Source organism: Dipodomys spectabilis, unplaced genomic scaffold (genome assembly GCF_019054845.1).
Source record: "Dipodomys spectabilis isolate Male_0828 unplaced genomic scaffold, ASM1905484v1 ptg000051l, whole genome shotgun sequence".
Classification (NCBI taxonomy): Eukaryota; Metazoa; Chordata; class Mammalia; order Rodentia; family Heteromyidae; genus Dipodomys; species Dipodomys spectabilis.
The window spans coordinates 14,258,015-14,270,502 of record NW_024870728.1 but is presented as its reverse complement, the minus strand read 5'-3'; the positions used below and the strand labels follow the sequence as shown (position 1 = coordinate 14,270,502).

Sequence of the window (12,488 nt, the reverse complement as noted above, 5' to 3'; positions counted from 1 at the left end):
AGTTGGTCAGGTAAAAGTAGAGGAGCTGCTCCTATCAAAATGGTACAAGCAGAATGAAATCAGAGCCTGGAGAAAAGGTTGATGGTGCACATTGGGTGTTGGATGAAGGCAGAATGAGAGAAGGCTTCCCAGAAAGCATAGCATGTGGGCTGGGCCATGTAGGATCTACAGAATTCATACACAAGGAAGAAGAGAGGAAGAGTCTCCTCTGCCAGCCAGAGAGATGGCACCAACAGGGGCACAGAAGTGTGAATGTGATGACAGTTGTGTCAACTTCTATTATGAGAATTTTTCTGTTCAGAAAAAGAAGGTGCCTGGCTTGTTTTACTTTCTGTTCTGTTATTTTAGCCAAAGAAGGCTTTATTGATGTTTGTTTTATGTCCTCTGCCTGTTTCCCTGGGGTCTCCATCTGCCTTCCAGCTCAGAAACAGCCTTTGCCTTGTTTGTTTTGAGTAGTTCTTACCGTCAGTCTCCTTGATTGTCTTTCCCAGTCACATCTGGCAGGCTCTGAGGCCAGGATCAGCACCTGGGAGGCTATGGCATGGGGCTAGACACGCACAGTCTTCAGTAACGTCTCCAGCTGACATATCCCTGGACTAAAGACCTACTAGCTCCTGCTGTCAGAGACCAGTGGTACCTGCAGGTTGTAAACTGCCTTGAGCATGGGGTGAGGGTGTTGGCACCATACAACTGTCTGCTGTCATTTTTTCTATTGGAAGGAAAACCCTAGTGTCGGGAGGACTTGGATGGTGGGAGGGAAGAGCAGAAGTGGGCCAGTGCCTACAGTCTTCACTCCCTTGCTCTGTTTGCCAGCTTTGCCTGTACAGACAGAGTTGGCTACCAGGAGGCCTCAAAGTTGCCTGTCTGCATATGCACTCAGAGCCTTCTGGCCAGACATTGTTCTCTCGAGCTTGTGCTGGTAGCAGAAACTCCAGGCTCCTTGTTGTTCTGCTCTAGACAACTAGTCTGGATGCCCAAGGCTTAACTGAAGGTGGTAAGCCAACACACAACAATCTAACATGAGATTTATCTCCCTGGCCCATTCCCTCCATTAGAACAGCAAATAAATTCCCAGGTGTAAATTTCCTTGCTCTCTAACATTCCTTACCCTAGAATAAAGAAACAGAAACTTGGAAACCCCTGGCATTGTCCACTCCATATCCCTCAGGACAGGTGCAGAGTAAGTTCTCAGGAGCTAGTTCTGTTTAGACTATTATAGGATCTCTCTACACTCCCCAACGCCCCCACCGTTACCCCATGTATTTTATAGTATGGGGGTTTGAACTCTGGGTCTTGTGCTTGCATTCTACCACTTGAGTCACAGCCATACTCCTTTTTTTGCTTTTGTTATTTCAAGTAGAGTCTTTTGCTTTTTTCCTGGGGCTAGCCTAAATCACAATCCTCACATAGCTAAGATGATGGTTCTGTACCTCCATACCCAACATTATTGGTTGAGATGAGGCCTTACCAACATTTTGCCCTGGCTGGCCTCAAAGCACAATTGATGGAAAAATTACTTAAACGAAAAGCACTTACCTTAGAACTGTCTTTGCTACCTACCTTGCTGAATCATCTCCCCTCCCCGCCTCTCTGAACAGACATATCTGGTGGTCTTGGCAGAGAGCCTGAGACCAAGGCCATCTCTGACTCTGACACTCCTGTCAGACACAGCTGCTGTTGAAACCTTGAAACTCTTCAATCAAAACAATACTGCTCACTCACCTCGCCTCCACCTCACCCTGCCTGACATCACTTTCTGCCGAATATTTAAAGGAACCCTGGTTGTAAGAGGTGGGGGTGGGGGGCGAGGAACGCACCATTTCCCCTTTAGCCAAGCTGAAGGAGACTCGGTTGCCCTTTCCTCCCAAATAAAACCTGATAGTCTGTTGAGTTTCACCCTTTCTGCTCTTTTTCTTTTCTTACAACAATCCTCCTAATCTCCACTTCCTGAGTACCAGGGATTACAGGTCTGAGCCATAGCTCCTGGCCTTGTTTGTTTTTAAGAGAGCCTTGTTATGTGGCCCAACCTGGTCTCAAATTCACTGTGTAGCCCTGCTGGCTTTTTTTTTTTATCAGTAATTTTTTATAAGTTTTTTTTTTTATTGTGAAAATACTGTACAGAGGGGTTACAGTTACATGAGCAAGGTAATGAATACATTTCTTATCAAGCATTGTTGCCTCCTCCTTTGTTTTTCCCCTACCGTCCCTCCTGCTGGCTTTGTACTCAAGATCCTCCTCTCAGTCTTCCAAATGCCTGGCTCACTTGGCTTGGTACCTATTTCTGAAAAAAGCTTTTAGTCGTTGATTTTAGTGGTTGCATACTATTCCGCTGTAACATTTCAAAATACATACGTTCATTCTTATTACTAAAATGTAAACAGCACACCCAGGAAGTTCTCCCTTTGCATTCCTCAGCCTCATACTCTCATCAACTTGGTGGTAGCTTTTTATATCCTTTATAAAGTATGGCATTTTGAAATTGGAAATGTAGATGTGGCATTGCTTATTGTACAAATACATCATCATTGTGCTAATGTCCTACAGGTAATATTTTCAATCAATTTGGTCTTGAGGTCTTCCCTGTCAGTCCTTCCAAGTCTGTGACATTCTCTCAGATGTTGATGGTGCCCCAGGCTTTCATTATCTCCGACTTTCTCACTCTAACATGGAAATTTTGATTCTTTTCTCCATCTTTGCAATGACACCACACCCAATCTTATTTCCCAAGCTCCTTGCACATGCGCAGTCTGCTACTTATCTTTCTAGAAGAGTTGAAAAGGAATGGGATTCCTGGGTTGAAGGGGATGTGTACTCTAAGTTTAATAGAATAGTACCAATTGGCCCTAGAAGATAGCACACTGATTTATCCTCCTACCTCAGTGTGGAGAAGATGCCCCCAGCATTCCTACCCAGCATCCAATCCCATCTGCTTTTCCCTTTATGTATTTCATAGCAGATGCTGCACAGGGTAAATAATCACTTTCCCAGTCCCTCCTGCAGCTCACAATGAACTATATGACATAGTTTTGGCCAAAATGATGTATGAGGAATCAGCTAGGAGATGAGGCATGACTATGGGAATACTCTTGCTTTTCCTGATAGAAAGGAGGGCTGATATTGAACTACTTCTTTCGTGTCTTTCCTGCTTTGAGCTACAAGATCCTAATTCAGGCTCTGAGGTTATAGGTGCAGATGACAAATCAACCTGCTAAGGAAGAATCTAGATTACCAGTGGCATAGCTGAGCAGCCCATTCTAGCTCATTATAAAAGAAAAATACCCTGTTTTTTGCTTTTTGTGTTTTTGTTTTTGTTTTGCCAGACCTGGGGCTTGAACTCAGGGTCTAGACACTTTCTCTGAGCTTCCTTATACTCAAGGATAACACTCTACCACTTAAGCCACACTGCTACTTCTGGCTCTTTCTGAGTAATTTACTGAGCCTCTTTATACTCAAGGATAACACTCTACCACTTAAGCCATACAGCTACTTCTGGCTGGAGGTAAGAGTCTCATGGGCTTTCCTGCCATGGTGGCTTCAAACCACTATCCTCAGATCTCAGCCGCCTCAGTAGCTAGAATTGCAGGTGTTAGCCACCAGCATACAACTCTAAAAGTACATTCTTAATGGTCCTAATTATTTAAGTTCCTGCTAGCTGGATATTTATTACTTACAGCTGAATAAGAACTTAAGTGAGAGATTTTTGATGCTACATACTAATTTTTATATGCTATCATGATATAATAAAATGATACTAGCAATAATTTATTCCCTGCTTACTTAATATATGTTGTGTCTGGTTTTTGGAAAGATCATAGGAGGCAAATTGATTATTTTAAAGATAAGGAAACCAGAGACCAGAAGTGCTGTAACATCCATATTTACACAAGATTTTGACCTTGTTCTGGTTGCTTCCACAGGTTTTCATTCTTAAAGTCATTTTGGAACTCATAGTGGCATGGCTAATCTAATATGAACAGGTGACCTTTGGTATTTTGAATATAAAACATATTTTAAGTGTTTTGCTGATTCTTCTATAAATTTGTGTTCACTGTGCATATTATCCTGAAGGTTATATTTTCCAAAAACATGGTAAATAGCAGAAATAATGAAGAGCTTCTTTGCTTTTGAGAGTAGATCAATGGTCTTACTTCTAGCTTTGCCTCTTCCTCTGAATTCTAGAATCCTGAGTTCTGTCTTGTTGCCTTACAACTAGATCTTGTCTTTTTGTAGGACCTTAAATCAAAATTCTGATCATAGGTCTAACAGGTTTTTACTCTAGGTCATTGCATTGCCTGCTCTGATATAATTTTACAAAAAGATTTTAAATACCCCTTTAAAGTGTATTATGTCTATATGCATTATCTTTCTATTTTGTTGTTTGCTAACCAGAACAGAGTCATAGAGAATTAAGGCAAAATAACAGCTGTAAACACTAGCATCACACAAAACCTGAGCCCTTACTCCATACTATTCATTAGAGTTCCTTTGGCCTCCTAACCAAGACTCTATAGGTTCAACCTAAAGTTTTCTAATGGGATTGTTGGAAAATCTTGTATTTTTTGGTTACAAGTGACTTAAACGAATTTATTCACTAATGTCGTAGGAACTGTAGAGAAGGAATTGAATCCAGGAGCATCAGGACCATCTCTCTGCTCTTCTTTGTTCTGCATATATCTACTTAATTTTGAAGATAAGTGCTCTCCATGTATCAAGAAATAGGGATTTTGAACTTCTGGGACTTACAGATTTCCCCAGCCCACAACCCTTGTGGAATGAAACAGTGTTTCCTGCAGACATGATGCATAAATCCTGGGGTAGACTTACATTGGCTTCTATCACATGCATGTTTCTGTGGAAAAGGAATTAAGATGTTTACATTATTCAAGCCTGGATTATAGTCCTATTTCTGTGGCTGGAATTGTTAGTGTACTCATTCCTATCAAAGCCACATGGTTTCCTGTGGGAAAAAGAGTTTCTGTCCGATAGACAAAAGAAATAGGTGTCCTCTGAATTGATTTAAGGAATATTGGACAATATGAAATAATACCTCAGCCTTGTGGCTTTTGAGGGAGAGGCTACAGCTTATGATGCCACCATCATTCATAGCATGCTTAGGGAAGTGGCAGTTCCAGAACTTCTGGAAGAGATATAGCAGGCTATGTCCAAGGGCTACCCTTCAGCAAGTCACCTCTTGGAACAGCCACAGGTTGAACCCATAGAGATGATACCTCAAATAGAACCTCTAGGAAATGAGGGTGCGCAAACCATGTGACTTTACAGAGCTCAGAGGGATCTTTAGTCCCTCTTCACTGCTGCCTGGGTGTCTCAATCTAAGAATTCAAGAGCTACTCAGTGAATAGGCCTTGACCTAGTACACTTTTAAAGGGATGCATTTGTCACCTATACTCTGTATCTTTCTGTATATGTTTATCTGAGGACTGTGACCCTTCCAAAGAATGCAGTCTAACTCTCCATCTGCTTGGGGGTGATTGAAATTCCTTCACAGAGTTACTCCTCTTACTTAAGCATTATCTTCTCCTAAAAATGCAAATTCTCCAAGAGAAGGCTGTTAGCGTACTTATTTACTGTTAGTAAGAATAAGCTTGCCAGGCAGGCTTCTTTTTATTTTTTCATTTTTATTTTTTGGTGAGAAAAGCTTTTGATGAGAAAGACTAAGCTTCTTACTAGAGTCTAAACTAGGCAATGGAATTCTGAAACATGGCTATATCTTATTTCAGTTTGAGATACCCACCTGGCAAAAACTTCCCACAGAACAGTTTGTCACCATGGGTTTTCAATATGAATAAACTGTAACTTACCTCCAAATTTTCAGGAAAAGTGTTAAACACAACTGTATGTGCTAATCTTTGGGGTGTAAAGAAGAATCAAGGGAGAGGAATCATGCCTAACATTTAGGCTTACTGTTGAGTCTAAATAAAGGAATTGCTAGAAGGCAGAGAACAAAATCTTGAGTTCAGGAGAGTCTGGATATTGGAACAGGCACAATTAGGAAAGATTTTAGGGACTGATTGGTTAAAAATCCTGATCAGAGTCTCAACCTTCCCATAAGGTAAGAAATAAAGGGTTGGGACCAACTCTAACAGCGTATAACATAGATGGTATTTTGGTTACATCCGGCTAATGTTGGGCTCCAGGAGGTGTTAGAATGATTGTATCCCTGGTTTAGGAGCAGACCCTCATACAGAAAATCATCCTGATTGCTTGTTACTAACATGCAGTTTAAGCAGAGTTGTTGAGGAATAATTCTTTCCCCTCCCACTCTGCCCTTTCACCTCCACATTATAAGGAGTTCTGCTTGCAAAACACATCATTACTCTTAGGAATTGGTTGTTGTCATTCCAAATAATCTTACCCTCTGTAGTGCATCTGGATTGGAGACAAAGTAAGGGAATAGCAATAAATCATCTCATAGAAATTAAGATGCTATGATTTTAGAGCTTTTACACTCTAAGATACTAAAGATCTGGGTTTTCAGCAGAGATACGGATAGGGTCTCATATGTGTGGTCCTCCTAAGTGCTTTGGACCATGGCTAGAACCCCCAGCCTGCTACTATTAGTGAGCTACACTGGTCCCCAACCAGTGTAATTTATTTTTACTTTTTTTTTTCCTAGAAGGAAAGGTCTCTGAAAACCCTTATGAAATCTGGCCATTTTCTCATAAAATGTGTCTATTACTGGTTCAGCATGCCTCAATTGCCAGATATAGCCAGCTCTGTAGATAGGCCAACCATAGGACATTATCTAGATAACAGCAAAAACTGATTTTCAGGTAAACTGAGCTATTTTTTCTGTAGTGGTCAAAAGTTTATTTTCATTGATCCCCAATTTCGCCAACCTCCAAATCTCGTCTATAAATCTACCAGGGACAACCTCTCTGCATTGGCTGGATCCAGATTTCCTTTAAATTGATTATCTAGTGAAAAATGATGATGTGGTTATGATCAGGCCCAGAATATCTAGGAAGGAATTGTGGCTGGTGATTGAGTTATTTCCTGTTGCTTTAGTGCCCACATCTATAAAATAAGGTAGTGACAAATTAAAAAAAGCATCTTCTTTTTCAGGTTGTTGGAATATTAAATGAGTTGAGACATATAAAGGTTTTTTTTTTTTTTGTCAGTTTTGGGGTTTGAACTCTGGGCCTGGGTGCTATCCTGAGCTCTTCAGCTCAAGGCGAGCTCTCTAACACTTGAGCCACAACACCACTTCCGGTTTTCTGGTGGTTTAATTAGAGATAATAATCTCACAAACTTTCCAGCCTGGGCTGGCTTTGAACCGTGATCCTCAGATCTCAGCCTCCAGAGTACCTAGGATTACAGGTATGAGCCACCAGCACCCAGCATATAAAGCATTTAAATTGGTACCTGCACATAGTAAGAACTCAGGTGTTAGCTAATATCTTGTTCCATGCATAGTGCTCATTAAGATTTGAATATGAAATAACCCCTACAGGCTCATGTGTTGAATACTTCTCTCCTGTTGGTGATGCTATTTTGAGAGGTGTTGGAAACTTTAGGATGTAGGGCCTAGCTAGAGGAAGTAGGCAATTGGGAGCATATGCTTGAAAATCTGGTGCCCAAGTCCTCCCTCAGCTTTTGCTTCCTGTCCACCATGAGGTGAAGAACTTCGTCCATCACAGGGTCCCTTTACTATGATGTTCTGCCCAAGCACATGGGACAGAACAACCAAGGACTGAATCATGAGCCAAAATAAATCTTAACTCTTTTAAGTTGTTCTCCCAGGTGTTTGGAGCACAGCTATTCAGAAGAGACAAACACCATTCTTTTAAATTCTATTCCCAAGCACAAGATATTGACCATACTACTGAGTGAAGTAAAAACTTGACTTTTCATTTCAACTGCATGATTGATTTTGATAACTAGAGTATAAACTAAAAGGAGAGAAGGCATGTCTCCTGGATGCTGACAGTGTACTGTTCTAGAAGTGTCTTATTCAAAAAGATCATTGAGTAACTAAGATGTGCCAGGCACTGTTGTAAGTCCTGATCATACAACAATAAACAAGACAGATCAGATCGTACTCTCTTGAGCTCATATTATGAGTATCCAAAAAACTGTAGCATTTTATGACCATTTCTCATTAATTTCCTCTTCTTCAATACAATGACCTTGGATCATCACAAGATTCTCAAGGGTCTTGTGACTCATCAAAGAAACATGGCATGTTTTGGCTACTATAGTTCTGATAATATATTTTGTTTCACTCCACTACTTTCTTGAAATTAGATATCATAGTTTTTATAAGTATTTCATTAAACTGAATGGTTTATCCCTAGGCCACAATGAGAAATCAAACTCCTAATCAGTATAAGTTTATTTGTAGAGTGTTGGTTTTCATTTGTTTTATGTTTTCCCTGTGCATTTTCTAGTCTCTGAACAATGATGATGTCTTTTCTAGCCCTCTACATTTTAATCTTCATCAAGGAGGAACTTTCTTAAGTCTGTGTACATCCCATTGGTGATCTTTCCTGACCATCTTTCCACCCCAAGGAAGGCAAGTGAAGTAAAGTTCTTGTCAACTGCCTATGATCTATGTAAATCCTGTTTTGGTGCCCTGTTTTCAAAGGAAAACAGTCATGGAAGGCAGTCCCTCATCTTTTTCCTGGGGCTTCTTCAGCTTCTTTGCAATGACCTGATAGGGTGGAGCTCCCCAAACTTCCTTATAGTACTAGTACCTCCTTGGCTTCTTGGCTTCTTGGGCTGGATCCTTGGGAAAGTCTGGAGTTGCTCTTATACTCTTATACCATTTTCTAGGAAGCCATCTTCTAGGAGTTCTTGTGTTTCATTGGAGGTTTACATACACACACATATACTAACATACCATGTACACACATGCATCCACACTGACATGAACTTACCTGTCTTCCTTGCCTCATCTGTACCCTCAAAGGAGAAATGGAAACACTCTTGAGTTCTTGCTTAGAGGAGACTATAGGGATAGAGCTGACAGAACAGAGAAAAAAAATAGGTTCTGTCACAGAACAGGAGAAAAAAGCAAAAGCTGAAAGGGAGAGGGAGACTAGTGGTAGGGAAAGAAATTTTATTTTCAAGCTTTTAAGAGAATAGTACAAACAACAAGAGTTTAAAAAAAACCCTAAAAACTAGTTTAAAAAAGTACTTGACAGTGTCCTTTTAATACCCAAGGAGGATGTGGCCATTGTGCAATGACAAGAAACTGAGATGACCACTCAGTGGCCTTCCCTGGCAGCATCCTGGGAATGAACAGGCGGGCTCCAAAGACAGTTCCCCCTGCCTGGCTACACAGGAAGGACCAGGGAGCACACATCATTGAGCATGAACCATACTGCCTCTCGGGCAGCAAAAATAAATAAATAAATAAATACTTAGACTGGTCTCTACTCTGCTCCTTGGGATGCATCAGCCAACTTCCTGCCACAGTACAACCACAACAGCTGATCTGGGAGACCAGAATGGAAGGGACTTAGCATGGGTTGGCCTGGTCCTGTGCATGTGCCAAGGCTATGAGAATATGGCACTGAGCTGTCCAGGCCAAATGTAGGGCTAGGTAATTTGGAAAGTTATTCCTTTATTGAAGCCCTAGCAGAGAACTGTGCTTGAGATATCCATGGGAAATCTGAACATGTGTGTATGTATGTGTGTGTGTGTAAACATCTTTCAGTTAAATCACCATAAAATAAAGTTAACAAGGTCACAGAAAGACACCAATCTCCAAATTTCAACCCTCTTTGAAAAGCTCATCAGAAACTGGGAGCTCCAGTTGGGAAGTGTCTTATGGAGGAGAGACACCCCTCTCTCTGGCTCTTCACATCCACCTCTCCTAGCACCACCCACTCCAGGGTCCCTAAAGCCATTTGAGTCATTTGAAGTCAGAGATCTCAAAGCCTGTAGTATGTCCTCTAGCAGCCCTTCCCCCAACTTCCCAGAAACATCACCAGAGGAGAAACAAAAATAACTCAAGGTGGAAATAAGCAGGCTAACAAATTCTCTTCATTTGGGTGGCAGTGGCTTCTGCCTCTTCTTTCTGTCATCTGCGCATGCACAGGTACCATTCACCATATAGGCTTTGCCCTTCCAGCCTCTACTGGGTTTTTTCAGTGATAGGATCTGGATGGTCATTTTATTAGGGTAGGTTCTGTCTGCACTACCTAAGGTGGCTGAGTTTCTGTTCATTTTTCTTGCTGTTGTCATTGGAGAATGGAACTGACTAATCAGAAAAGTGCTTCAGGTGGCAGCCTTCCTCCAGCTTCACTTGCTCTTGGCTCTTTAACGGCCCACCTCTCTCTGCTCACTGTCTGCCCTGGCCTCCCCAACCCTGCTTCCTGGAGCCCTCCTAGCCCAGCATCTCTCCTGTGCTGTGCATGGTCTTGGCCTTCCTCCCAGGTCTCCTTTCACACTGTCGTGACTCTCATGACAAGCTCTCGGCTGCCGCCCTGGGGGGTCCGCTGTTCATGAGGCCTCAAGTGACTCAGGATGTGCAGAATGGTGTAAGCACAGTGGTGATGGGACACAGGTCCTGCAGGGTGACCAGCAGCCCGGGCAGGGCCCTCCTGTGGGGCAGGGGTGCTGGATGTCTCCTCTTCTGAGGAGGGGATATTGGCCTGGGTAGATGAGGAGGTCCGCAGATTTGTCCTGCCTCCTGACTTTTGGTCCTCCAGGTCTTTTGTCTTATCATAGTTCAGTACTTTCCACTGCTGGTTGACAGCCTGCCATCGTTTAAAGATGCGGTACACTGAGGGTCCCTCGTGGATGATGAGACCTGAAGCAGCAGAGAGGAGAAAAACAAGGCTAAGCAGAAGGCAAGGCCACTACCAGAAGAAATAAACACTATCTGCCTTCATGTACAAATAGAGGCATTGGGGAAGCAGAGTTTTGCTAGTGTGATTTGTGTTTTTCAAATCTACTTTCCAGCTCTAAGCCACATGATTTCTAGTAGACTTTAACAAGTTATTAGAAGAGGAAAGGTGGAAGGATTACCACACCATACTCATAAAAGAATTGGACACCTGTATGCAACGCTTTTGCCTGTCTCTTCTACTCTATCCCACCTCTGTCTTGGCTTGACACAACCTAAATTCTTTGGTTGAAAGTAGTATAAACATCTTTTCCTTTCTGTATTATGTATCCATGGCACCCAGTACTTAGCAGATGTTGAATGAATCGTGTGCTTTTAAAGGAAACATGAAAGAAACCCTGTGGTCATTCTAGACCTGCTGAATGATGTCAGAAATTCTACCAATTTGCTTTCTGCACAAATAGCTAGTGAGACTGAAATACAGACTCCCCTGGGAGGGAGAACATTCATGCAGTTATATTGGCCAGAGGCAGTGGTAGAGTGGAAATAAGACATACTAGGCAACTAGACAAATAAATATCAATTGTGTGTTTACTGTGCACTAAACACTGGAAATCCTTCAGGGACTGAGACAGTCAGAGCCTCACCTAAGAGAGTTTACATTCAAGCGGAAAGATGCACGCTCGAAAAGCAAGCACATATTTATGAGGGAGATGGGGTAGGATTATCTGACTGTATTCAGTGCCCACTTCAGATTTGAAGCCATACATTTTAAGTGAGTTTAGTTACTGATTTCTATCCACATCTTCAATTGCCTGTTCAGGTGCATATGTGGGATGAAAAGGTTGTTCTGAGGAACCAGACATGACAATTAGATATGGTTTGCAAGGGAGTGGTTATCACATTGGATCATGGAGCCTAGGCTGAAGAGGAATGAATTGAAGCAATTAAGGTACAGGAATATAGAACATGAAGAGTGACAAAGTCATTGTCAGGTAGTCTTCATGAGACTAGAGAATTACTGGAAACAATAAACTAAAAAGATCAGGAGATAATGGTCTGAGGGCTGGATGTTATAAGTCCAAATTTTGGAAGTGGTATGATTCATCATGACGAGTATTGGGGTAACTAGTTAAATAGGAAATGAGGTGGGCTGGTGAAAAAAATCTTTGTAGCAACAGAGAAGCCAAGGGATGGGTGGGCTCTCTGCATCACTCATCCACGGTACTGTTGTACAAAATACCCATCCCCCCAATTGTTTTTCAAATTTTTTATTGTGACTAAGTGGTTACATAATTTCCCAAATTTCACAGTATTGTGGGATAGTGAAGCTTAGTTAAAGTCACAAACACATTCTAACTTTCTTAGGACAAATTGTCTATCATAGTCTATAACATTTATGACTTCTATGAGCTTTGCGATACAGTTATTTCTTCCACATTGAGTGATATGTACATTTCTTTTGTTTTGCATAGCATCAGCTGTTCCCTCTTTCCCACTTGTTCCCTTCCTCCCATTGCTGCCATTGAGTTGCTTAGTTCATTTTTGTCAATGTCCAGTGCAGTTGATGGGTCCTCCTGCTGTTGTATGTTTTTCCCTGATTCCCTCTAGTTCTGTGTCATCCTCCTGGTTTCCCTCCAGTGTACACATATATACCATACACGTGATCAGCAGC

At 41.8% G+C, this 12,488-nt stretch overlaps 1 protein-coding gene across 1 annotated transcript in view; it reads right to left on the bottom strand.

Annotated features, from left to right (window-relative positions):
• Positions 1–10,409: 10,409 nt before the first annotated feature.
• Positions 10,410–12,488, bottom strand: part of Marchf4 (membrane associated ring-CH-type finger 4) — a 95,684-nt gene continuing 93,605 nt past the window's right edge. The window contains exon 4 of the mRNA XM_042679348.1: positions 10,410–10,777. Within this exon, the coding sequence (XP_042535282.1) occupies positions 10,410–10,777 (368 nt within the window). The remainder of the gene's footprint in view (positions 10,778–12,488) is intronic.